This window comes from Denticeps clupeoides, chromosome 5 (assembly GCF_900700375.1).
Source record: "Denticeps clupeoides chromosome 5, fDenClu1.1, whole genome shotgun sequence".
Taxonomy (NCBI): domain Eukaryota; kingdom Metazoa; phylum Chordata; class Actinopteri; order Clupeiformes; family Denticipitidae; genus Denticeps; species Denticeps clupeoides.
This window is the reverse complement of record NC_041711.1, coordinates 4,716,349-4,743,651: the sequence shown is the minus strand read 5'-3', so window position 1 is coordinate 4,743,651 and position 27,303 is coordinate 4,716,349. Positions and strand designations below refer to the sequence as shown.

Below are 27,303 nucleotides of genomic sequence, written 5' to 3'. Positions count from 1 at the left end.
TGTACACTTGTGTGCTCTTAATGCACCCAGCTGCATTCAGACAAAAAATTTATGATTAGACACTTGGATGACTAATTTGTAACCCAGCATGCCTTCCATTCCCAGTGACCACATGCGGTGAGGTAATAAAAATGCTGCAAAAGAGCCCAGTGTCATGACTGCTGATGCCCGGGAATCTTGCTACTTGTGAACCATGGAAATATGTTTGAAATATATATTTGAGTTGTGACTGGAACGTGTAAATGCTGTAAATTCTTTCCATTCGATGTTTTATCTGTACAGTAATTTGAACAGACAACAGCCATAGAATAATTTATAACATTATGATATTAGTGTGCCAAGAATGACCTATATTGATATGATTAAACGGGAATTTTATCATAGCGGGAATTATAGCATTGTGTGGATAGTAATATTATAGCATGCTTCAGCAGAATTATGCAGCTTTTTCAGAAATGTCAGTAACAGATGATCGTATCTGACAGCACATGGTCAGCGTGTTTCGCGCGATGTGCGTCTTTTTGGGTTATCGTCTTTTCAGCGCCTTTATGGCCGGAACCAATCCCCTTCGCCATGACACGTTTTCTCGCTTCCGCCCTGGGGCCAATCACCTTCGCCGTTGCATCGACGGCGTCCAATCGGCGCCGCCGTTGCATGTTCGGCCGTCGACGCAGAACGAAGAAGCCTGGTAGAGTTAAGATGGCGGCGTGTGGGTGAGGAGGCTGTAGATCTAAGCTCCGCGTTTTTTTCTCCCCCCATTCTAAAAGGACTTCTATGAAAACACGCAATTGACGCAGATCGACAAATAACGTTTCCCACACAAACACTTCATGCGTTTTTTGTACTGTTTTGGACGGAATTCATGACGTCTATACACTTCGTGGTCCACCCGCTCCCCGGGACCGAGGAGCAGCTCAATGACAGGTATATTTGTTGCGGGCAACGGGGGAAGGGGTTTAAATCGAGGTCTCCGTGCCGGGCGCGGCGCGCCGCGGCGCCCTCCGGCCCACCGCGTCGGCGTTCCGGTCGCGCACGCTTTGTGAAATCGACACCGCGGGGCCCGGCGTCCACCCCGACACGCTAGCGGGCTGCGCCGACCGGCCGCGGCAGGCAAAGTTGAGGCGGACAATGCGGGTTGGGGGATGGGGCCTGGGAAAAGAGAGGGAACGCCGCTCCGTCGGGGAAGCCCGCTCCTCTCCGGACAGCTGTTCGGCGCTCGCCGAGGGCCAGGACGCCGTGCGCGGTGCCGAGCACCCTCGGCCGCGTCTCCGAGCGCGGCGGGGCGAAGAGTTGGGACGAATGCGTCGGCGGAAAAAGTAGCTAGCTTTAGCCCCGGCTGCGCTTAGCTAGCCCGGATGAGCAGCTGTCTGGGCTAACCGGAGCAAATTAGCAAACAAGAGCACCTCCTTTCCGTTCTTGCGCTCCTGTCACTACTTTTTTTCCCCCGGACTATTAAAACGCCCTTTCTCCTTCGGCGTTGTTACGATGCTGCTCATTTTCTTTTTTTAAGCGCTTTTCTTTTTTTAAATGCGTCCCCCCCGCCGTGTTTACCTTGTAACACTATGGACGCACGCCTGATATCGTAATAAGATTCAATCTGGCTCTGCTAGCTTTACATATACACATGTTTATATATATTAAGAGTTGGAATTGAAGCATCGACACGTTTTAAAGGGTATTGGCTGTCAGTGCTGAAGCAATAAAGAAAAGAAAATAGTTTCGTCTCAGTCCACCAGGCCTCGTTTTAAATAGATTTACAATGTCTGGTGCTTGAGGGGTGAATCACGTTGGTGGTTTATTACTAAATTATCTACTTACACTTACATTTACATCTACTTCAAGTGACACCGTCGTCTGTCGTATTTTACACAGTTAATGAACCTTTTTTTTTTTTTCTTCGTTCTAATTCTGCTATTCTCCTATGGTATTCAAGCACATGTAAACATCGGTCTTGAGTTTTAATTGAACAAATCTTATATTCCAGTTAAATGTTTCGACGGTCAATGCGACTACATCTCTTGTTAGCTAAAGGCGTTCCTTTTTGATGCCATTGGATGGCAGCCTAATTGTTATCTTATCTCAACTCTCTTCAGCTTCCTGTCACCTGACCTGTCTTCCTGGGCCGAGGCTCAGAACGTTTAATATTCACATTTTTACCAGTCGATTTATACTCATCAGGTTGAAGTGTGCCAGTGATATTACCTTTTTGTGTGCCCAACGTGGTTTTGTCATGTGTGTGTCGAGGACAGAGACAAAAGGGCAGAGCGGATGTGATTATTAGTGTTGCAAGCTGTGATAATGTCATTCTTGAAGTGCTGAGTATGGCCATGTGCTAAGATGTATTTCAGAAATGTTCAAATTGGCGGCTTAACCAGGTCTTATCCCGTTTCCGTTACTGATAGCTAGTTTTGGTGCCAGCTTCTTGCGGTTGGCAGTGATGTCCTGCTCATGATGGTCCTTCGTTGGTTCGTTCCAATGATCAGATTCAGTGAACGTCTCACTGTGTGCCTTTAATTTTTCGCCATGGCGCATTGTGTCTAGGCGATACAGGAAATTGGGTATCCTGATGAGGAAAGTAAAGTAGTGTATTTATCAGCTGGACAAATTCAAATAGTTTAGAAAGGTAACTTCTGTAAGAACTATATATTTTGGGCTTGAGTGCTCTTGAAATATGATTTAGTAGATTTTCATGGTGCCAGTCATTTCTACAATGAGTGGTTTTCTGATTTATGAGACTGTGTGGCAGCTGTAATGATAAATTACTGCAACAGCTTGATTAAAGTTGTGTGAAATTGCTCTCGAATTTATTATGCAGGATAAACAAGCCTTTAGGTCATATAATGATAGAATATTCAAATTGATGTATGTTTATTACAGTATAATATTTTAATGGATAAATTACCCAAGCTTGATGCATGATATTTTTTTATGTACGTTGCTTTGAGCTTTGATTTGTTAATATTTTAGTTCTTAGCTTTCATTGAATGTTTGAAGATGTGCCGTTTCTCTGACTGTGCGATCAATTAGCTCACGGCACACTTGCTAATCCTGCGTCTGGCACATCGTCCATCAGCAACACACAAATCCTTATGTTGCTCAGGGGAACTGAACCTGTCATTAACAAATGGAAGTTGGATCAGAACAGCAGCTAAGTTAATCGGTGCAAACACCGCTTCGGTTTTTGCTCAATTTATGGTTAATGGTGGATACAAATTTAGTAAAAAGAGAAAATTCGCCTTCTGTAACCGTCTGTTGATATGGCTGCTACAGCAACCTGCTGTGTGTTTTATCGTCTTTTTCTGCAAATCTGTATTCATCTTTAAAGAGGAGTGCTGTTGTGCGCCACTGTCATGTATGAGATTTGTCTAGGGTGCTTAGTCTTTCTATTGAACCAACGAGACAATTTGACACGCGTTTCGATTCTCATGGGACATGTAGGGTTTCTCCAGTCGTAACCTCGGCCAGTTGGTGTATTTAAAGGTTATTTATTTGATGCTAAAAAAAATCATGCAAGCTTGTGTTTGCAAAGAATCGTTGCTACTCTTTTGTAATATGTCTGGTTTTCTTTTGCACCATAATCATTTAAAGTTTTGGCCAGGAAACATACACTGGTAGCTGGCTAGTGGATTAACCTAAACCTTATCAGTAACTAAATTAGACCCCCAAGTGCCCCAAAAAGTGGACATTTCCACCAAAAGCTGTGGAACTGTTCCATCGGTGTCTGGACAGGCATTATAACTGAACAAAGAGTCATTTATTTATAACATTAAGCAAATAGATATCCATTAATTTAGTTTTAAACAATTTAGTTGTCTGTCATATTTTTGCAATGAAGGTTTTGGGGCAATGTTTTCATTGTATGGCGCCAGGGCCTAAAGGCGGTGCCAAAACCCCTGAAATCTTGGGATCAATACAACAACCAGCCCCTCCATTTCCACATCTCTCTGTATCATGTACTCTAAACCTCTTACCATACCGCACTGTGTCATTGCATAGTGTGTGATCTTTGGCCGGAATAGACATAACCACATATTTGTTGGTCCTATTATCAGAAGTCAGGTTTTTTTTTTTTTTTTGCACATACATAGATTCTTGAACTGCAGGCATTTTCTGTGTGTTTGGATTACAATGACCTGTGGTGGACAAGGCTGAACTGCTTGTATTTTAACATTGCTGAATGCCAACTATCCCACATGGCCATTTGAGTGCTGTGCAGTATTCATTCTTTTCAGCCTGACCTTGTTGGGATTTGCCCTTGGTCTTGTGTTTCCTGTGGGAAATGTTTAATTTGGGAGGTGCACAAGGCCAGTAGCCACCTTCTCTGGAGGTTTATCGGAGTGAAGCGGTCACCTGGAGACTGCAGATTGTCGGTTAGTTGTTACATCCGCTCCCACGTGTTCTCTGCCCCGGTCAGTATGAACGTTTGCAATCGTTTCTAGTAAAAAAAAAAAAATAAAAGTTTTTTTTTCCCCGGAGTTTCGGTTTGGGCAGCCTGTCTGAAGTTGTGATAATGACCACACTTCCAGCCGCCTGGCCCTAGACTGCTGCCACCATACAGTTGTACCAGGACATCATGGATTTTTAACCTTTTTTTTTTTTTTTTTTATTGCTGCTTCTGCGCTGTGGAGGGCTGGGGGGGGGGGGGGTGAGTGGCCCAGCTGGGCTGCTGCCTCCATGTGATGAGGGCCATGCATCTCTTCTCCAGCCTGCTCGTCTATTAATAATAGTAGCAGTTGTCCTTGTCTTCCGGAGTCCCTCCAGTACACACAGCAAACACTCGTCAGCTTTTGACCATCTTATGAATCTTTTAAATGGGGTTTGCTGCGGGTTTGTGCATTTGGAACTGATGCATTGTGGTCTGCATGTGGTCATGTTCTTCAATTGAAAGTAATTCTCCTTTTTGGTTGCGACAGGCTCCGTGAAGTCTCCGAGAAGCTCAACAAATACAATTGTAACAGGTGAGCACCATGAAATACCCTGCTGGTTTGGTCTTTTGTCTGTTTTTGGCTTCAGATAGTTATTGCTTAGAATTTGTGATACTGTTAGCCGCACAGTCTGCATAGTATGAAAAACGTCAGGCCTTTGCTCAGTTAACAGCTGCTTTATAAATACCCCTCTGAATCTCGAATGATGATAATTCACTGTGGTAAGGGCCTCAGTGGATAAACAGTTATTTGGGGGATTTGGTCATAACGTCCTGTGTTGCTTTTCCCCACCCCACTCTGCTGCTGTAGCCATCCCCACCTCAGTCTTCTGGAGCAGGCTACTTTAAAACAGTGTGTGGTTGGACCAAACCATGCCGGTTTTCTCCTTGAGGTAACATTGTCTTTGGCCGAATTCACGTTGATTTTACTGTTAAAATATGTGCTTGAAATAACATCTTGTCGTGTTTATGCAAGGTGTCTTGTTTTTAACATAATCTTACATCACTGTAAGAACTTGTTGAATAAAATGCTTTATATTCCTACTTCTTTGTTTCAGGATGGGCGTGTTTGCAGAATTGGATTTGCTGTCCAGCCAGACCGTCTGGAGCTGGGGAAGGCAGACGGCAGTGACGGGTGAGATTCTGTGCCATCTCACTCTGTCGGCTTTTAATAAAACATTCTTCACGTTTACATGTAAAAATCACTGTGTAGTTTATTTTTTAATACTCTGACTCCAGAGGCTTCAGTTTGGTGACACCAGGCATTATTTACATTACATTTATATTTACAGCAATTATCAAACACCCTTATCCAGAGCAACTTACAATCAGTAGTTACAGGGTCAGTCCCCCCCTGGAGACATTCAGGGTTAAGTGTCTTGCTCAGGGACAAAATGGTAGTAAATGCGATTTGAACCTGGGTCTTCTGGTTCATAGGCGAGTGTGTTACCCACTAGGGTACTCCCACCCCTATTTAAAACCGAAGCACTTTGTTTGTCTCATAGCCTTTAATGCTTTTGTAAGCGCGTGCATGTAGCGGATAAAAATCCAACATGTCCGAAACATGACTGAAGCGAGCTGACTTGCTGCCGTTCTTGCCTGTGATGCCTGTAATTAAAGTGTTTCGAGGCTTTGTTCATGCCTCATATTTCTTTTCCTTTGATCTGGTTAAGGATCTCACAGCAACATGGCGCTCAGTCTTGTTTGTGATGTGAACATTGACAAAGCCTTTCTAAGCTCCCTGTGCAAACACAGGCTTCAGCAGCTTTCTCTTCAGTTTTGCACAGTCTTTTCAGCTGTTGGCAAAGGCCTGGCTTTCCCACTGAACATCTTTTAAACATTTTGAAAGTTCCTTCCAGCATGAGGCCAAATGGCCTCTTAAGCTTTGAGCGGTTTCCCATCGAGCCATCCTCAAGACTCCTGCAAATAGAGCCACAGCATAGCTTTTCTGCACAGCTTGTAGTTTGTGCCAAGGCCTGATAAAATATGCTGAATTTCTCAGAGAGCTGAGATGGTACAGATGGTAATAGCTCTGAGGAGTCAGCAGCGTTGTGGGTTGCTGCGTGGCCTGTGGAAAAAGGCAGGGTCTGCCCTGCAACTTTGGCCAGTCAGATGGTAGAGGATTTAATGCGAAGTGTTTAGTAGTTTAGATGTGGGAGAACTGCATTTTCTCTCTCCGGCTTTAAATGTATGGCACTTGCTGCTGATAATGAACTACATAAGAGGATTGCAGGGGTGTGAGGCTACAGGAGATTTAGCTATTGCAAACTTCATTATGATATTCTTTCATTAAAATACCTGTTGGTATAATAAGGTTCCTGCCCGGAACCTTGCTGCATTCGGGTCACACCACAATGAATGGCTAATTTGTATGCATGAGTGACGTCTGTTAGGAATGGAAAAGCATTTTGTTTCAGCAGCAGGTAAGGAAACGTGGTGCCTCGGCAAACCAGTTTACTTACGGTGGACTGAAGCCAGAGCTGCTGTGTCCTTGTGAGAATCTGCACACGCACCCTTATTTTGTCTTTATGCACAACGAGTTTACAGGTGGTGGGAAACGGATGCATAGAAAATGTGAAAGATCTGATTGACTTCACTGATTTGATATCAAATGAAACTGTGTGTTAATGTGTATGAAAATGATGTGCTATTATTGACTGTATTAATTATCAATGTGTTTATATACAGCATGTATTACTATTAATGCAGTTTGTTCACATTGCGTGTTAGTTCACTTGGAGGGAATTTTATTTTTACCCTGTAATAATTTCGTTTTAAAATGACCTTCCAATGATAAAATGAATGTTGGATCATCGAGTATAAATTTGATTAACTGAGGCAAACACCATCATATTAGACATGCATCAGCAACTGAGAGCCCCAGGAGTCTTTAAGCCTGAAGGTTTTAATAACTGAGGAACAAGTTGCAGCCAATTCTGGTTCCTAAGGGTGTTATGCCAGTCTTCCCCTTTATCTTGTTAATTTACTAAAACAATGTAAAAAATGAAAATCCCTGGAATGACCAGCCAGTCCCTGGTTGGGACTCCAGGTTTGTAACTGATCTCCCATCTTTTGTTTCCAGTTCAAAGTTGAGCAGTGGTTCAGGGGCAGGAAGGAGCTCCAGGCCAGGCAGGACTAGTGATCCGCCCTGGTTCCTGTCTGGTTCAGACACATTGGGCAGGCTGGCAGGCAACACCCTTGGGTAAGTTTTGGCAGGGGGCTTCAGATTTGTAGCCACCAGGTTACCATGGCTGCCTTGAGGGAACTGGTACCATTCCTGACAGAAGACAGAAATTCCTGGAGATTGTAATGGATTTTGACTTTCGACACAATTGATTTAATGTCAGGAACCATACCCTTACCTTCAGACGTAATGACAGATTTTTTTTTCTTGTTTTTAAGATGACATTGAGCTCATTACTTTCTGTAAAATAAAAAGAATGTGACGTTTAATTGCCCAGACGTGATATTTTGTGTTTTAAATTCACGTTCATTTTATACTTGGTGCAAGCTTCGCAGTTCAGTGGTTTACCTTGGATTTTGTGTGTTGCCAGGAGCCGGTGGAGCTCTGGTGTAAATGGAGGAGGAAGCAGCGGAGGCGGCGGTGGAAGTGGAGGAGGAGGAACAGGGGGAGGTAGCAGCAGCGGCGGCGGAGGAGGCAGTGGCGGTGGCGGCAGCGGTGGAGGAGGCGCAGCAGCGGCAGCAGCAGGAGGTGGAGGAGGAGGTGGTGGCGGCGGCTCTTCAGGGAGGTCCTCAACGGCAGCACGTGACTCACGCAGGCAGACGAGGGTGATCCGAACGGGCAGAGACCGGGGCTCAGGCCTGCTGGGCAGTCAGCCCCAACCGGTCATCCCAGCCTCCGTTATACCAGAGGAGCTCATTTCTCAGGTAGTGACAGTCAGAAAATCCACATGTTCCTTTCCAAATGCTCCTAAATACAACACTTAATATATGGTTTAAGTTGCAAGTTCAGGAGTTATCATGCCACGTCCCATGAGATCACTTTATATAGATCTGTTATCATGGCCGACGTTATGAAGCACTGATGACACACATCCCATAACTACAGATCCCATAATGCAATGCACAATTTGCTGACAAACTGACCGCTCTACACACAGTGATGGAGTTACTAAGTGATTTAGCACGAAAAAGGAATTTCAAGCTGCTGTCGACATGGAAACTGCTTCTGTACAGGATCAGCTGCAGTGTAAAGATCGCATTCGCAACTGAAGCACTGCTTTATGGGATCTGTAGTTTGTGTTATCAGTGCTTCATATTATAATAATCTAAATAAAGTCAGATAACTTAGTTTTGGGCCGCGAATTTGTCTTAATATACATTTGTTTCATGAAGGCATGTTAAATAGCTTGATAATTTATGTTCTTTTAACTACCAAGCAAGTGTTTCCTCACCTGAACAGCTTCTGACTGTTGTGTTCTGAAATGTCTGTCCTGTCACAGGCCCAGGTGGTGCTGCAGGGAAAGTCTCGAAGCGTCATTATCCGTGAACTCCAGCGCACAAACCTGGACGTGAACCTTGCTGTGAACAACCTACTGAGCCGGGACGATGAGGACGGAGATGATGGGGATGACACAGCCAGTGAGTCTTACCTGCCTGGAGGTATGGCTACACCACTCTTACACAGTATGAGCTTGGTTCAGCCAGAAAGACAGTCATTTATTAGTTTATCCCCCTTTGTGTTTGCCTGTTGAGATGTGTTGGGGACATATTTGATTATTCACAGTAGATCTATATGTTATGATTTATTGAGTGTTCCCTGTTTGTTTCTCTTTGTGTACAGAAGACCTGATGTCACTGTTGGATGCAGACATCCACTCAGCCCACCCTAGTGTGATCATCGATGCGGACGCCATGTTCTCTGAGGACATCAGCTACTTTGGCTACCCCTCCTTTCGCCGCTCCTCTCTCTCTCGCCTTGGCTCATCACGAGGTAAGCCCAGACCTCTGTGTTTCTGGCTCCCTCTGTCACCTTTGTGCACTATTCAACGAGACACGTGGAAAAACATTTTCTGCAAGTTCTTTGTGGGAGATGTATTCTGTAATGTATTCTGTTTCCCCGACACTAGGGGGAAATTTATACTTTAAGCCTACTTTTGGCAAACTAATTAAAGCTATTTTTAATGCTCTCTGCTGCATTATGGCTCTGGTTGTGTAATCTTAATAATTCATCAATTGAATTTTAGCCCTTAGACCAGAGTAAATTATTATTGTGAATTCTCGTCTCGATGTTTGGGAACGTGGAAATTTAGATCCTTTTTAAAAATAATTAACAACTAATTTATTTGGGGTTTGTGCCATGAAAAAACAGGTAGTACTTCATTTACAGGAAGCGCTCAGGGCATTGACTGTAGTTTATATGATTTTAGTGTAATTAGTGTAATTTAGTGTAATTTGGAACTACCAAAATGGCTTGAGTTGGCCTGGCTGAATCAAAAATAAATTGGCAACTAGTTTGCTTATAAAATGGTTTGTATTGAATTGCAATCAGTATTAGGCTTTGATTTACAACAAATCTTGCCACAATGCCTGTCCCAGTTCAGGAGAGTGTTCTTTTTTGTAATATGCTGGAGTAATCTGAATTACCCTGTTTTAAAAGATCTACTTTTTCCTTAGAATCATTGCTTATTTTGAGTTGGGTGCATTCAGTAATGAAATGTGTGGTCGACTCTAATCCTAGAGTCCGAAAGTCACCCAGACTTTCAAATAAAAGCAAACATGCAGCATCAAAATGCAGAAAATGTTGACCTCATGTGCGCCGTTTGCCTTGTTTAATCAAGGGATAAATGAAATTCAGTAGGGTGCGTACAGTTGTGTGCATGGCTAGGGACCCCTTCCTCAGCAGTGAGCCCTCTGAGAAAGTCCCATAAGATCACAGTGCTTACAGTAGCTTGGGGGCTGTGTTACCCAACCCTTTACTCCTCCAGCCATTATGCCTCCATGAGTTTTTCGTAGACATGACATCATTCAGCCGAATCTCTTGTCTGTGAAATGCTCTATAGGCAGAATGACAGGGGTGTCAAGTAAAGTGCATCCTCCTGACAAGCACACTCATTTGCACGCTTTGGTTTGCTTTCCTCCACTGAGTTTTTAAATCATCCCTATAACCTCACATTTAGATATGTGAGTGGAGACCGCATTATTGCTTTCACTTTTATAATTGATTTCTAATCACTTTAATTTCCTGACTTCTCATTTTGTTTTCATTTCCTCTCATTATGCTGACCATTGTTATTAGTATTCTCATTTTTATATTTGATAATTTTATTTGCTTCATTATGTCAAACAAGGGTCTTTCCCAGAGAGTGGCTTACTTTTATCCCACTGGTGTGACCCTATTGCATACCAGTTCTCCTTCTCCCCTTAGAACGAGACTCAGAGCTGCTGCGTGAGCGCGAGTCTGTACTGAGGCTGCGGGAGAGGAGGTGGCTGGACGGTGCATCGTTCGATGCCGAGCGTGGCTCCACTAGCAGAGAGGGGGAGTTGAGCCTTGACAAGAAGAACGTGCCCTTACAGAGCCCTGTGACACTCAGCGAGGACCTGCAGTGGTGGCCAGACAAGGTGGGCTTCGAGGCTGCTTGGCTGTGTTTTTAAAGCCCGGTCTGCTCTGTGGCCTCAATCTTGACATTTTACGTGATTAACTGCGAGGAGACCATTGTTCCAGACCGTTGTTCACGATTTAATACCTGACCATGGGAAATTGCTGTTTGCCCTTTTTCAGTCTGCCTGCAGTTTGAATTTATGAACACTTTTAAAATATGTAGTTAGTTTAAGCTTACATGCATTTTGTTTGTGTATGGGGCAGGATGGCACCAGGTTTGTGAGCATTGCAGCTTTGTACTCTGAGATGGTTGCAGTGAGCACAAAGGGTGAACTCTACCAATGGAAGTGGAACGATCCTGAACCCTACAGAAATGCACAGGTAAGCCACCCTTAAGAGGTCAATTTCAATAATATTTATTAATTTGTATGCACAACAGCATCAAATTTTTAATGTACATTCTATCCGGTATATATGAATCTGGGGGTGTTTTTTTTGTTATTAAATCTGTTTGGCTTTCTTCTAGAATCCTTCTGTCCATCACCCCCGTGTCTCTTTTCTGGGCTTGGCCAATGAGAAGATCACTCTCCTAGCTGCTAACAGTATTAGGGCTACAGTTGCTACTGAGAGCAACAAGGTCAGTTTGTCGCATGGGGATTTAAAAAAAAAAAAAAAAAAAAATCCTTGTTTTTCTTCCTCATCCTTCATCTCAGCACACTGCCACTTCTCTGGACTTGACTGAACGGAATTGCTTTGTTTTTGCACCTGTAGGTAGCAACGTGGGTGGATGAGACCCTGAGCACAGTGGCCTCTAAACTAGAGCACGGGACGCAGACGTTCCCCGAGCTGCAGGGCGAGCGCATCGTTTCCCTTCACTGCTGTGCCCTCTACACCTGCGCCCAACTGGAGAGCAGTCTGTACTGGTGGTGAGTAGGGACTCCAGGAATAAATATCTGCTTTTGCCTTGGGAGAGGCACATTGCCAGGATTAGCTGCAGTGTGTCGCATCATGTAAAACAGAGTTTTGTATTTAAAATGTATAATTTCATATGTATTATTATGGCCTATTGATATGAAGTGCTGATAAGACGAACTACAGATTCCCTAATGTAGTCCACAGCTTTTTTAAATATCTGTATGTGCTGACTTATTATGGGTCCTCTTTCCCTCAGGGGTGTTGTGCCTTTTAGTCAGCGGAAAAAGATGCTTGAAAAGGCTCGAGCCAAAAACAAGAAGCCAAAGTCCAGTGCTGGCATTTCGTCAATACCCAACATTACTGTGGGAACTCAGGTTTGTAATTTGCTATGAATTTGCAATAGAACATTCATTACCTTGAGTCACATTATGTTCTTATGCATTTCTTTCTTTCTTTACCTTGACAGGTATGCCTGAGAAATAACCCCCTTTACCACGCTGGTGCTGTGGCCTTCTCGGTTAGTGCTGGCATTCCTAAGGTGGGAGTCCTGCTTGAGTCGGTCTGGAACATGAATGACAGCTGCAGGTTCCAACTGCGGTCACCAGAGAGCCTCAAGAACATGGAGAAGAGCACGAAGACCCAGGAGACCAAGTAAGCCATTCGCCGCCATTCTCAGTCCCTCATTAGTGCCTGTTTTGCCTGTGTCATTTCCTGCAACATCACTGTCACCATGATGAGCCCAGCTGGTTTATTGATTATGACTAGACTATTATTAATTAGAACAGGTGGGCTTGCATGGTGGTGGCGTCACTAATGAAAGCCTCACAAGATCTTGATGCACATACAGTAACTGTGACTAAACATATATAGAACATTTTACACCAAATGAATGCTTTGTCTGCAGAAATATATTTTTTCCCTTTGCAAATTGTTTTGGATTGTTTGTATGCACATGTAATATAATTACTTTATGCTCTCAATGGTTAGTAATTTATTAGATTTGCATTTTGCAAATTTTTTGGTAATAGTCTGTGATGTTGTGCAGGACTGAAAGTAAACCTGAGCTGGTGAAGACAGAGATGGGTCCTCCTCCGTCCCCTGCCTCCACTTGCAGTGACACTTCCTCCATAGCCAGCAGCGCCTCTCTGCCCTACAGTAAGCTCTTACACACCCTAACATCTGACTTTATACTGGAATCCAGTATAAAGTTGAGCCTTGGAGCTTAGTTTTTCTAATTTTTGTTTAATATAAACATACATTTTTTATACACATTGCTCCAAATATATAGTTCCCTGAAAAGGTATTCATACCCCTTGACCCCCACAAATTAAGTTTATTGGGATGCTACTAAGACATGGTGGTTCACCTAAACTGACAGGCCAGGCTGTAACATTGAAAAGTTGAAGGGATATGAATACTTGTTTGAGGCACGGAATTTGGCCTTGAAGGTTGAGAACCTTTCATTTATCAGGCGTCCTTATCCAGAGCGACTTACAATGTTCACTGGGTTTGCAGAAGAATTAGCAGTAAGCATTACTTGATGTGAATATTTTTTAAATGATGTTTTGACACGTTTTCTGCTGTGGTGTTAGAACGCAGGCGTTCTACACCAGCCCCTAAAGAAGAGGAGAAAGTGAATGAGGAGCAGTGGCCTCTGCGTGAGGTTGTTTTTGTGGAGGACGTTAAAAACGTCCCTGTGGGAAAGGTGGGTGTGGCTGCAGGTGATCTAATTGTGATCTGGGGAGACCTACTACCTGTTTTTTTTTTTAACCTCTATATTTATTTTAGTTTTATTTCCATGTATGTTTTGCTAGCTTTAACTAATGTACACTTAAGTTATTGTCATTTACAGTTTAGCCATTTGCAGATCAAATAGCTCATAAGTTATTGTTACTAGATTTTAACTATTGTGCATTTCACTAATATACTTGTATGGTGTGTATCTCTGTCTTCTTTTGTGTCCTGTCTGATGTCACTTGTCATGACGCCTAATTTGCAACAGCTTTTTCTTTTGAACTCAAGGTGCTAAAAGTCGATGGTGCATATGTTGCTGTGAAATTTCCAGGCAACTCGAGCAGCGTGAGTGGGCAGAGCGCCGCTCCCACTGACTCTGATCCCTCCTCACTGCTGCAGGACTGCAGACTCCTCAGAATAGATGAGCTACAGGTACAGAAATCCATGGTTGCTTTTTTAATGCCAATTTATTGAAGTGACAGTGGTCCGTATACATATCCATATAAACAAGGACTGGTCCAGAAGTAATCTTGTTTTTTTTTTTGTTGTTTTTTCCCCTAGGTTGTAAAAACAGGTGGAACTCCTAAAGTTCCTGACTGTTTTCAGCGCACACCTAAAAAACTGTGTATCCCAGAAAAGGCTGAAATTCTAGCCGTGAATGTTGACTCCAAAGGTACAATTCTTAGAGTACATAAAATGCTAAAACATTTGTCTTGAGGTCCTGAGAGTCTAATAACTTTCGCGGTGTGATTTGCAGGAGTTCATGCCGTGTTGAAAACGGGCAGTTGGGTTAGGTACTGTATCTTTGACTTAGCAACAGGTAAAGCTGAGCAGGAGAATCATTTTCCTACCAGTAACCTGGCCTTTCTGGGTCAGAATGAGCGCAATGTGGCCATATTCACCGCAGGCCAGGTGAGTTAAATTGGGTTTTCTATGTAATATTTACCTCTTACAAAACTATTTATTTTTCTTCTTTTTTTTCCTTTGTCATTTAATTTTTCTGTTTGATTCTTACCCTATTTTTTTCTGCTCAGGAATCTCCAATCATATTGCGGGATGGCAATGGCACTATTTACCCCATGGCCAAAGACTGTATGGGTGGAATAAGAGACCCTGATTGGCTAGATCTGCCTCCCATTGCAAGTCTTGGCATGGGTGTGCACTCTCTTGTAAATCTCCCTAGTAACTCCACCATCAAAAAGAAAGCTGCAGTCATTGTTATGGCTGTTGAGGTATGCTTATCTGGTTTTCATGGTTGGGGAAAAAGTCCATCCTTTAAAAACTAAGTTTAACAGAATGCTTTGTGTTATAGAAGCAAACCCTGATGCAGCACGTCCTGCGGTGTGACTATGAGGCCTGTCGGCAGTACCTGGTCAACCTGGAACAGGCTGTGCTGCTGGAGCAGAACCCCCGCGCGCTTGATGCCCTGCTTGAACATCGTTGCGACGGCAACCGGAATGTCCTTCATGCCTGTGTCTCCGTCTGTTTCCCTGTCAGTAACAAAGAAACCAAGGAGGAAGAAGGTACACACCCAGCCTCTGGACTAAATTACACAGTTACACAGAAAAACAGAATATCAGAATATTAAGGCCTTTTTTTGATAAATGTCCTGTTCCTTGCGTCATTTTAGTGTTTGCTTGTTCCCTTGCTGCACTGTTCTCAACTGTGTCTCATGCCTTATGTTCCAGAAGCTGAGCGCTCCGAGAGAAACACATTTGCTGAGAGACTGTCTGCGGTGGAGGCCATTGCTAATGCCATCTCTGTGGTGTCCAGCAACAGCTCTGGCAACAGGACTGGTTCCTCCAACAGCCGAGGGTAAGGATAAACCTTGTCATTCGTGGTCACCAGTGATATTCGGCCATTAGTGAAATTGTGATGGAAGTTAATTAACAAATGTTCTCATCTATAGACTGCGTCTTCGTGAAATGATGAGACGCTCTCTGAGAGCAGCAGGTCTTGGCCGGCATGAGTCTGGTCCCTCGTCCAGTGACCATCAGGACCCTGTGTCCCCTCCCATTGCCCCTCCGAGCTGGGTGCCTGACCCCCCACCTATGGATCCTGGTAAGTTTGCCACACCCAAAGCATAGTACTTATTGACATGACAGCCATTTAGCTAGAGGTACAGCAGTCTGGTAGCCTGACCTCTCATGAAATGGTTTTCTCTGTCAGATGGTGACATTGATTTCATCTTGGCCCCTGCAGTGGGCTCCCTCACAACAGCCTCCACAGGTACGAGCCAGGGACCCAGCACCTCCACCATTCCAGGTGAGCTCTACAACAGTCCATGGAACCATGAACTCTACTGGTGGTTAGCCAGGCCATCTTATGAGCGATTACTAAGCTTCCTTAAAGATTATGATTTTTAAAAAAATCCATTAATGTTGGTCCCATTCGGTGAACCTCTGTGCTGGTGGTGGCAGCTGCAAAGTGTTCAAACGATCTCACTCTATTATTTTAGTCAAACTTTGGTCCCTCCATGGTTTCAGGTATATTCAAGGGCTATCTTGTGTGATTTAAAATAGTTCTTGTTTTAATGCTCAGTTCTTTCTTTTTGGCAGGTCCATCATCAGAACCCTCCGTGGTTGAATCCAAAGACCGCAAAGCAAATGCCCATCTCATCCTCAAGCTCATGTGTGACAGTGTGGTGCTGCGTCCACACCTATTGGAGTTGCTCTCTGCTAAGTATGAGAGCTGTTTTTTTTTCCCCATATTTGTTCCACCAGGCTCAGTCACCCCCTCCTTCCTGTTAAGGAGACTGTATGTGTTTTTCCTGTGGTGCTAAATGTCGCTGTGTTTTGTCTGGCAGGGATGCACGTGGGATGACTCCCTTCATGCTGGCAGTCAGTGGGAGAGCATACCCAGCAGCCATCACAGTTTTGGAGGCGGCACAAAAAATGGCAAAGGGTAATGCATTACTAATAATACAGCATTTAATATTTGCCCTAGTTCCAGATTAACTTAATTATTCCCACATAACACAATAATTATAAACACAATAATTATTTCTAATTGGTTCAAGAACTCCAGTGGACACAGCAGCCTGACACTGAGTGTAAAACTGATGAGTGTTTGCCTGTGTTCATTAGGAGAGTCTGGTGTTGGGGAGAAGGAAGATGCAGACTCTGTTTTTATGGAGATGATTTGTCCATCTGGCACCAACCCTGATGACTCTCCTCTCTACGTTCTCTGCTGTAATGACACGTGCAGCTTCACTTGGACAGGAGCCGAGCACATCAACCAGGTGAGGACCGTCCCCCCAGTCTGCTCTTGTCTAAAATGTTTAGTTGCAATCTGCGAGTTTAGTTGTTAAGTTAAAAATAAGATGTGTGTCAGGCACAGGACAGAGGCCTGAGAGAGATTGCCAAAGATTGCTGTTTTTTGTGTTTCAGGATATCTTTGAGTGTAGGACATGTGGCCTGCTGGAGTCTCTGTGCTGCTGTACTGAATGTGCCAGAGTTTGTCACAAGGGACATGATTGCAAGTAAGCATATGGGGAATAAATCTAAAGCATGTACTAAATTTGTGCTTTCAACAACTTGTAAGTAATAATCTTTCAACTAACTACAAAACAACTCTGGTCTTCCAGGTTGAAGCGCACCTCTCCTACTGCATACTGCGACTGCTGGGAGAAATGCAAGTGCAAGACTCTGATTGCAGGGCAGAAAACCGCAAGGCTGGACCTGCTGTATCGTCTGCTTACCACCACAAATCTGGTTACAACACCCAACAGCAGGTTGGAATGTGTGCATGTTAAGAAAAGACTCCATGGAGGCATCAATATTATGTACATCATTATAACATTCAATGACAAATTTGATAAAACTGCTTGGACTGATATGAAAACGATGAATTTCTTTGAGATTTGGCCCTTTACAATGTTTGAGAACTTTTAAAAAGCATTTTTGTATAATTGAAGACTGACATTAAAAATGACCTGTATCTGAATGTGTAAATTCAGTATATGCCATTGTACTAATTTTGAGCATCTTCTGTCCCTTTCTGTGCCCTTTGTTTGCCTCACTCCTGTGCTGTTTTTATCATCTTTCTCCCGGTCTCTGTTTAGAGGAGAGCACATTCTGCTGTTCCTGGTACAGACTGTTGCCAGACAAAGTGTGGAACACTGCCAGTACCGACCACCCCGCATAAGAGAGGATCGAAATCGCAAAGCTGCCAATGCGGAAGGTGCGTGTGCATGTGGGTAACATTTGGGATGATTCTCTAATGCGGTTTAGAAATGTAGGGTGGAAAATCCAGTGTTGAGTCCTGACAAAATATAAAGAAAAATAAAATCAAGCCAGAAGGAATGTTGTAACATTCCATTATATGCATTTGCGTGAGTTCATTTAGTGTCTTCCATTGATGCACACAAAAAAAAAATCCATACCGTGAGAATTTTTTTTTTTTTGCTTTTATATCAGTCTTATTGGTCTCCTAATACTGTATCTGAAGTCTCTTTCACAAATTCAGCCTTGGGGCAGAATTACAGCTACTAGCCAGTCCAACAATGAGATTTCCCCCGGACACACAGTTTCGGTGTCTGTAGCTTTAAATAATAACGAGGAGGAGAGAGGTGGGACGAGGAGCAGAGCAACCCATAGAATTTGATGGGGTATTCTTGGAAATGACATCAACAACACTGTTCACCAACTACAATGTTTTGCGCTGACAGGACGTCTGTATTAAAAAAACCCCAAAAAAAACATTAGTGCCCATTTTTACATTCAATCACCGAGCAACTACAATGCTTTGCACATTTGGAGGCCATGACTGTCGGAGGAGAATGTTTTAATTCTCTGGGCAGAAAAAAAGCATGAAAGGTGAAGCAGAATGACCAAAGCACTTTTTACACTCTTTCTAACCACTGCAGGACCATGGACAGGCAAGGGGAACTCTTATTAATGTTAAATAATGTCACAGAGACCTTTTAATGTTTTTTTTGCATTGTTTGGAATATCTGGGTGTAACAAGGTACAGGCTAAGTAATTATTAGGTAGATTTTTCCGCATTGAATCAAGAAATGGTCAGGAAAATTCCCCTGCCTTTCAGATGTACATGGACTTGCTGATACTGATGCTGTTCTATGCTTTTGGTCTTTCGTCAGATTCTGACATGCCAGATCATGACCTGGAGCCTCCTCGCTTTGCTCAGCTGGCCCTGGAGCGTGTGTTGCAGGATTGGAATGCCCTCAAGTCAATGATCATGTTTGGTTCTCAGGAGAATAAAGACCCGTAGGCTCTTTGGTTCTCCTTCCATTGCTATTGTTGAATTATCCTATATCAAGGCACAAGGTTTTTGTGCTTGGCAACTGATGTGTGTCTGTATGTGTGCTTCAGACTGAGTGCAAGCAGCAGAATTGCTCATTTACTACCAGAAGAGCAGGTGTACCTGGACCAGCAGAGTGGTACCATCAGACTGGACTGCTTTACTCACTGTCTTATTGTCAAGTGTGCCCCTGACATTACAGTAAGTCATCTGTTGCTTCTGCTACTTTCTGTATCTGCAAAAAAATTGTGCAAAAAAAAAAAAAAATGTTTTTCTTTTACTTTCTGTGGAATGTAGTTCATTGACACACTGCTGGGCACACTGGTCAAGGAGCTGCAGAATAAATACACTCCTGGGCGAAGGGAGGAAGCAGTGATGGTCACTAGGAGATTCTTGCGCTCTGTGGCTCGAGTTTTTGTCATCCTCAGTGTTGAGATGGCATCATCCAAAAAGAAAAAGTAAGAGTTGCTTTTTTTCCCCCATCTTCAAGCATTAATTTGCACTGGCATAATCTATATAGGGCTTATGTTTTGCTTTGTAATGCATTAAATCCTGTTTCTGGTCACACTGCAATGTCTAAATTCTAAACTGGAAATGTATTCTTTCTATTATTTTCAGTAACTTCATCCCCCAGCCCATAGGGAAGTGTCGACGCGTGTTCCAGGCCCTGCTGCCCTATGCAGTGGAGGAGTTGTGTAACGTGGCAGAGTCCCTTATCGTGCCTGTGCGTATGGGCATAGCCCGACCCACCGCGCCCTTCACCCTGGCCAGCACAAGCATCGATGCTGTGCAAGGCAGCGAGGAACTTTTCTCTGTGGAACCTCTCCCCCCTAGGCCATCACCTGACCAGTCTAGCAAGTGAGTACAAAATTTGGAAAAGTTCTTTATCTGAGGGGTTATAGTAAAACTAAGCAATTGAGTAGTAAACTTTTTTTTTTTATTATTATTATTTGATTATTATATATTTTATTATTACTATTATTTAATTGTGGGCATTTGACTATCTCAGCTCCAGTCAGACAGCCTCCTCCTACATTATCAGAACACCCCAACCTCGCCGGAGCAGCCAATCCCAGCCTGTTAGAGGACGAGATGAGGAACAAGATGACATTGTATCTGCTGATGTTGAAGAGGTAGAGGATTACCTAAAAATACATAATATATCTATATTCCAGGATTCAAGCCTTTAATAAATTGCATGAAAAATCCTGCTGTATTTGCCTAGGTTGAGGTAGTTGAAGGAGTGGCTGGGGAGGAGGATCATCATGATGACCAGGAGGAACAGGGAGAAGAGAATGCAGAGGCTGAGGGTCAACATGATGAACATGATGAAGATGGTGAGGATGTCAAAGGATTTGGTGTGTTCCCTGAATTCACTTGTGGCTATTAGATAGATAAATGTATTTTTTAGTTATCAATCTAGTTTGTTTATATAAAAATAATGTTACAATTATCTGTTTTAATAGCAATTTTGTCATTTCTGTGTAATAGAAATTTGGTCTCATCATTTTTTAGGAAGTGACATGGAGTTGGACCTCCTTGCTGCTGCAGAGACTGAGAGTGACAGTGAGAGTAACCATAGCAACCAGGACAACGCAAGTGGCCGAAGGAGCGTAGTCACCGCAGCTACTGCTGGGTCTGAAGCAGGTATTAAATTAGTTATCACTGTTTTGGTATTTCTTTATATATACCAAAACACCACAGTATAATACCACAGTATTATAACCGTAGATTTGTAGATTCAGCTTGTTACTTGATGTTTATTTGGTAGATCTCCACCTGTGAACTGGGCCTTTAGTATGATTAATGTGCCAAAAATGTTTTGTGGTGGCATGGAACACTAACCTGCACTCTCACCAGCAATCTGCAGCCTTAGTCACACTGACACACAACCTTCCCCTCTGCCCCATCCCTTCCTCCTCCTCCTCCACTTTCCCCTTCAAGGTGCCAGCAGTGTCCCTGCCTTCTTTTCAGAAGACGACTCACAGTCCAATGACTCCAGTGACTCTGACAGTAGCAGCAGCCAGAGTGATGACGTTGACCAGGAGACTTTCCTTTTGGACGAACCACTGGAGAGAACCACGGGAGCAGCTCATGCCAACAGTGCTGCCCAGGCACCACGCTCCATGCAGTGGGCTGTCCGGACCACTCCCAGCCAGCGCACAGCGGGAGGAGCTCCGTCCAGCACCTCCGCACCCGCAGGTTAGGATTGTTCTGAAGGAAACTGCACTGGACTCAGTTTATCCAACTAATTTTTTTTATTATTTTTTTATTTTTTTTATTTTATATATATATATATATGAGAATATGAATGACTATTTATACATGATCCAGAACAGTAACCTCAGTGTCTGTTTAATCTACCCTGCAGCAAGCTCTACAGGCCTCATTTACATCGACCCGTCCAACCTGCGCCGCAGCAGCGCTATTAGCACCAGTGCAGCGGCTGCAGCCGCAGCCTTGGAGGCCAGCAACTCCAGCAGTTACCTGACATCTGCCAGCAGTCTGGCCCGAGCCTACAGCATAGTCATCCGCCAGATCTCTGACCTAATGGGGCTCATTCCCAAATACAACCCGCTGGTCTACTCTCAGTATCCCGCGGCAGTTAAGCTCACCTATCAGGATGCAGTGAACCTGCAGGTGAAGTTAAAGCTTTTCCAATAAGAGATTACTATATTTTTACTTTATTTTACTATATTACTTACTATATTTTTTTATTTTTTCCCCAGAACTATGTTGAGGATAAATTGATTCCCACGTGGAACTGGATGGTGTCAATTATGGATTCTACCGAGGCTCAGCTCCGCTACGGCTCTGCTCTTTCCTCAGCGGGAGACCCTGGACACCCCAGCCACCCGCTCCATGCCTCTCAGCATGCCGGCCGCCGTGAACGGATGACTGCTCGTGAGGAAGCCAGCCTACGCACTCTGGAGGGCCGCAGGTGATTTAACCTTTACCTTTTATTGATGAAATATGAAAAGCATAAACATCATTTTTGCATGTCTTGGTGGCTACTTTTGATTTAGTTTTTTTATATGTAGATTATTTAATGATTTGTGTTGTGTTACCTTTTTCAGGCGTGCTGCCACACTGCTTACTGCACGCCAGGGCATGATGTCAGCACGAGGAGACTTCCTGAACTACGCTCTGTCTCTGATGCGCTCGCACAATGATGAGCACTCGGACGTGCTACCGGTGCTGGACGTATGCTCGCTCAAACACGTGGCCTATGTCTTCCAGGCCCTCATCTACTGGATCAAGGCCATGAACCAGCAAACTACTCTGGACACTCCACAGATGGACAGGAAGAGGTTTGTAAATGTCTGTAATGTTTGGCCAAAACCGATGGTAAGTTTTTAGGCCTCATACCTAACCTTTAGTTCCTTCTTGTTCCAGAAATCGGGAGATTTTAGAACTTGGTCTGGACAATGAGGACTCAGAGCATGAGAATGACGAGGACACCAATCAGAGTAAGTGTGAGTGAAAGGCTTTTGTTTTATCTTATTTAAATATTTTGGAGTAATGGTATATTTAAAAATCCTGTGAAATTCAAAATCTCCTTTTTTAAAGCATTGTCTTCTGGTGGTTCTGACTTTTTTTTTTTTTTTTTTTTCCCCCCCCTTTTTTTCACTGCTCAGGCTCCACTCTTCAAGACAAAGACGATGATATGGTTCCCGCTGAGACCGGGCAGAATCACCCATTCTTCCGTCGCTCAGACTCCATGACCTTTTTGGGTTGCATCCCACCCAATCCCTTTGATGTGCCTCTGGCTGAGGCCATCCCATTGGCTGATCAGCCACATCTATTACAGGTGAAAATGCACTTGCAGTCATACCTCTGAGCCCCTAATTTTCCTTCCAGTTACTCATAATGCATGTGAAATAATGTAGAAAGGTGATTTTGTTTGTCCTTATTTAAAATTTCAGCCTAATGCAAGGAAGGAGGACTTATTTGGAAGACCAAGCCAGGGCCTTTATTCCTCCTCCTACATGACCAGCAAAGGTCTTGGTGACGTGACTATGGACCGGAGTTGCCTTGAGGTAGGAATGTGGCAGGAGTTGCTCCGAGGTTCAATTTCTAGACTAAAAGCAGTTTGATGGAAAGATTTAAAATTCAAGAGAGGTTTGTCAGTACAACAGTATGCATCATATACTGTGTCCTGAAATGCAGTTTCACACAGACCCACCATAGTCCATTTATAAAAATATAGTATAAAAAAAATATTGGTCTATTTGTTTCTACAGGAAACATGTACAAATTGTATGGTATCTGTATGGTGTAACACAATGCATGCTTTGTTTGTGTCTTAGATTCTACCAACCAAGATGTCATATTCAGCCAACATGAAGAATGTGATGAACATGGAGTCTCAGCCAAAAGAAGAGCAGGCCACTGCTGTGCACGAGATTGATTCCTCTAAACCCGGCCCCTCCCCTCATGACCTTGCAGCCCAGTTAAAGAGCAGTTTGCTGGCCGAGATTGGCCTGACTGAGAGTGAGGGACCTCCACTGCCATCCTTTAGGTAAGAGAAGAGGATCCGATTACCGTGTGTGAGTCCGTAGTAATTTGATGAAATTAATCAAAGTTTTTAAAATCTGTGTTGCAGACCTCATTGTAGTTTCATGGGTATGGTGATTTCTCACGACATGCTGCTGGGCCGCTGGCGGCTCTCTCTGGAGCTTTTTGGAAGAGTCTTCATGGAAGATGTAGGCGCAGAGCCTGGATCGGTGGGTGAACTTGTCTTCTTGCTACTTTAAAATGTTTCATTTAATTTAGTTTTTAAGTTTTAACACTAAGTGAAGTTAAAAATCTTAATTTAATAAAATCAAGAAAATAACACTCAGCAATTATGATAAAGCAAATAAAGATGATTAGACAGAACTGAAGCAAAAAATAAATATATGAACATACTAACGTGAACATTTTCTAAAAAAAATTTAGATATTAACTGAGCTTGGAGGCTTTGAGGTGAAGGAGTCCAAGTTCCGCAGGGAGATGGAGAAACTTCGGAACTTGCAGTCCCGTGACCTGGCCCTGGAGGTGGATCGAGACCGGGACCAGCTGATCCAGCAGACCATGAGGCAACTCAACGCACACTTTGGTCGACGCTGCACCACTACACCCATGGCTGTCCATCGAGTCAAGGTCACATTCAAGGATGAGCCGGGAGAGGGCAGCGGAGTGGCACGCAGCTTCTACACAGCCATCGCACAAGCTTTTCTGTCCAATGACAAACTGCCCAACCTGGACTGTGTGCAGAGTGTTAGCAAAGGGATGCAGGCTAGCAGTATGTATCAGGGTGGATCTTGTAGTGTTTTAAAAATGTCATGTAATTATGCATACCTGTATCATCTTTTTTTTTTTTTTTTTTTTGTAGATCTGATGCAGAGGCTAAGAAATCGAGATCGTGAGAGGGAGAGGCGGAGTGGGGGCCTGCGAGCAGGCTCTCGGCGGGACAGAGACCGGTGAGTTTCCCTAGCCGCCTTGAAATGACACCCGTGTGCTCCGTATCTTGCCATGGTTTGAAACTGAATGCTGTTTTTCTTTCCTCTGCTATGACAGGGATTCCAGGAGGCAGCTGTCAATTGACACGAGGCCATTTAGGCCTGCCTCAGAGGGGAACCCCAGTGACGAGCCCGATCCACTGCCTGCCCACAGACAGGCGCTGGGGGAGAGGCTATATCCCCGCGTACATGCCATGCAGCCGGTACTTTTCTCAGGAACAAAAGTAAATGCATGTTACCCCCCCATTCAATAAAGATATCTGACTGTTATAAACGCTGTTTCTGCTAAGGCCTTTGCTAGCAAAATCACTGGGATGTTGCTGGAGCTGTCCCCTGCTCAGCTGCTTCTGCTCCTGGCCAGTGAGGACTCTCTGAGAGCCCGGGTGGAGGAGGCCATGGAGCTACTCATTGCACATGGAAGGTATTACTGAATTAATCAAGCCTGTTGGTCATTCACACAGCCCAGAATTTGCATGTGCAATGGAATAAACTTTGCTTTGCTTCCTCCTCCTCCAGGGAGAATGGTGCAGACAGCATACTGGACCTTGGTTTCCTGGACAATTCTGAGAAAGCACAGGTGAGGGTTCAAGCAGGAGACTCCACATGCACAGTTACATTTACGTTGAAAGAAATATTCTGAATAATTACTGTAATTAGTAGTAGTATTTAAGCCAAACCCTTACACTGCTGTTTTTTTGTAAACCTTCAGCAAGAGAACAGGAAGAGGCATGGCTCAACTCGCAGTGTAGTGGACATGGAGCTTGATGACCCTGATGATGGTGACGACAACGCCCCTTTGTTCTACCAGCCAGGAAAGCGGGGCTTCTACTCTCCCCGACCTGGCAAAAACACTGAAGCCAGGCTCAATTGCTTCCGGAACATTGGCAGGTGCGTATAGACAAATCACCATCTCCACTGTTCATGCTTTGTTTTCTAGCTCCCTGACTCTCTCATTCTGTTTCCCTTTAGAATACTTGGGCTTTGTCTTCTTCAGAATGAGCTGTGCCCAATCACCCTTAATAGACATGTCATCAAAGTCTTGTTGGGTAGAAAGGTGAGTTTGCCTCCTGCAGTTTTAGGAACATTGCTTACTTTTGTCTGTTTTCCTGTTGCTTGTTTTAGTGAATATTGTCTCTAAGCGAGCTGGTTGCTTGTGCAGGTGAACTGGCATGACTTCGCTTTCTTTGACCCCGTGATGTACGAGAGCTTGAGGCAGCTCATCCAGCACTCCCAGGATGGCGATGCAGAGTCCTTTTTCTCCACCATGGACCTGGCATTCGCCATTGACCTTTGCAAAGAGGAGGGAGCTGGACAGGTTGAAAATTTAAAGCCACTATTTGCCTTTTCATAGTTTTTTTTTTTTTTTTTTTAATCTGCAATTAAAGAATATTCATGTGAATATTTTTTTCCGTACTTTGTTCCCAGGTGGAGCTTTTGTCTGGTGGTGTCAACATGCCAGTGACTTCTGTCAACGTTTATGAGTATGTCAGGAAGTATGCAGAGCATAGGATGTTGGTGGTTGCTGAGCAACCTCTTCATGTGAGTATATTGCATAAATTAGATTTTGCCTTTTGTGCACAAAAAAATGAAAGAACACATAGTGACATTGGTAAATTTGTTCAAAGGATATGATGTTTATGGACCAATGAATGAATGATATCTCAATTAGTATTGCTAAATCTCCACTGCTTCTCCAGTACACATCCATGCTTTCTTGAATGCACACAGACATTAGATTTTTAACAGCAATTTTTTTTAGGCTATGAGAAAGGGATTGCTTGATGTGCTTCCCAAGAATGCCCTTGAAGACCTCACAGCGGAGGACTTCAGGCTTCTTGTCAATGGCTGTGGAGAAGTCAATGTTCAGATGCTGATTAGTTTTACTTCCTTCAATGATGAATCTGGTAAAGTATTCTAATTTAGCTACCAGCTGTTTATTCCTATATACAGTTTTAGCTTTGGACCCTGGATTGTTCCTTTAGTCTGCTTGACATATAAATTATTTACATTTGCAGGGGAGAATGCAGAGAAGCTGTTGCAGTTCAAGCGCTGGTTTTGGTCCATTGTTGAAAAAATTAGTATGACCGAGAGGCAGGATCTGGTATGACAGTATTCCTACTTTCTTTGAGTTCTGTACGTTAACAAAGCATACACAGTGGTTTTGAATTAACCAATGCTTTTCTGCCATCCATCCTCGCAGGTCTACTTCTGGACATCTAGTCCGTCTTTGCCAGCCAGTGAAGAGGGCTTTCAGCCCATGCCCTCGATCACCATTCGCCCACCAGACGACCAGCACCTGCCCACCGCCAACACCTGCATCTCTCGCCTCTATGTGCCACTCTACTCCTCCAAACAGATTCTCAAACAGAAACTCTTACTAGCCATCAAGACCAAGAACTTTGGTTTTGTGTAGAGAGTGACAAATCATGTTTACTGTTGTGTAATATTACTAGTTCCATTTTTGTAGATTTATTTTTTGTCTATACAATTTTATGGAATTTAAAAAAAAAAGTGCTGTCACTTCCCTGGCGGTAATTTGTTTTGTCTGCGTTATGAACGCAGGCGGCTTGTTCTTATTTTATTTTTATTTGTTTTTTTTTTCCTGAAATAAATGTACATTCCTGCATTGGCTTTGTAAAGTTGAGGCCCACACCCCTTTGCTCCATTGGCTCGAACTCTTTAACTTCCCAGGAATTTGATCAGATAGTAGACTGTTCACCAAGCCCCAGCCAAAGAAGACAGCAGATGTATTTAAAGAAAAATTACACTGTGATTGAATATTTTTTTCTTTGCCCTAAACAAAAACTTAACTATCACAGAGAGTTCACTGCTGCCTTTATGGAAGGTCATTTTTTCTTGTATAGGGGAGTAGGGAATTTCAAAAATAAACTTGGATGCAACTA

At 43.6% G+C, this 27,303-nt stretch overlaps 1 protein-coding gene across 2 annotated transcripts; it reads left to right on the top strand.

The window, feature by feature from the left end:
• The first annotated feature begins 692 nt into the window (after window positions 1-692).
• On the top strand, window positions 693-27,303 carry ubr5 (ubiquitin protein ligase E3 component n-recognin 5). Of its 2 annotated transcripts, none has more exons than XM_028980564.1 (58): window positions 693-924; window positions 4,914-4,958; window positions 5,235-5,316; window positions 5,482-5,558; window positions 7,506-7,625; window positions 7,978-8,311; window positions 8,887-9,046; window positions 9,228-9,377; window positions 10,794-11,005; window positions 11,250-11,366; window positions 11,512-11,622; window positions 11,757-11,911; window positions 12,157-12,274; window positions 12,367-12,551; window positions 12,946-13,055; window positions 13,493-13,605; window positions 13,923-14,066; window positions 14,196-14,307; window positions 14,392-14,546; window positions 14,669-14,866; window positions 14,947-15,157; window positions 15,323-15,449; window positions 15,544-15,695; window positions 15,804-15,899; window positions 16,193-16,316; window positions 16,441-16,538; window positions 16,721-16,875; window positions 17,024-17,115; window positions 17,221-17,367; window positions 17,698-17,816; window positions 18,736-18,862; window positions 18,968-19,097; window positions 19,194-19,354; window positions 19,515-19,754; window positions 19,906-20,029; window positions 20,122-20,233; window positions 20,412-20,543; window positions 20,841-21,098; window positions 21,268-21,536; window positions 21,626-21,837; window positions 21,974-22,207; window positions 22,293-22,372; window positions 22,535-22,707; window positions 22,823-22,936; window positions 23,207-23,418; window positions 23,503-23,623; window positions 23,838-24,183; window positions 24,274-24,361; window positions 24,459-24,603; window positions 24,691-24,821; window positions 24,917-24,977; window positions 25,110-25,288; window positions 25,370-25,454; window positions 25,560-25,715; window positions 25,826-25,939; window positions 26,160-26,304; window positions 26,416-26,501; window positions 26,601-27,303. In XM_028980564.1, the coding sequence occupies exons 1-58, from the start codon at window positions 863-865 to the stop codon at window positions 26,811-26,813; spliced, it is 8,529 nt and encodes a 2,842-aa protein (XP_028836397.1). In that variant the 5' UTR covers window positions 693-862; the 3' UTR covers window positions 26,814-27,303. The 2 variants fall into 2 exon arrangements, with proteins under 2 accessions (XP_028836397.1, XP_028836398.1); XM_028980565.1 differs by having other exon boundaries at window positions 22,293-22,366; window positions 26,601-26,813.

Excerpts from the sequence above, each read along its gene's own strand:
- ubr5 (XM_028980564.1), top strand. The coding sequence starts at position 863 with ATGACGTCTATACACTTCGTGGTCCACCCGCTCCCCGGGACCGAGGAG. Across the intron at positions 14,067-14,195 it reads TCAGAATAGATGAGCTACAG|GTTGTAAAAACAGGTGGAAC; the intron begins GTACAGAAATCC and ends TTTTTCCCCTAG. Across the intron at positions 19,098-19,193 it reads AGTGTGCCCCTGACATTACA|TTCATTGACACACTGCTGGG; the intron begins GTAAGTCATCTG and ends TGTGGAATGTAG.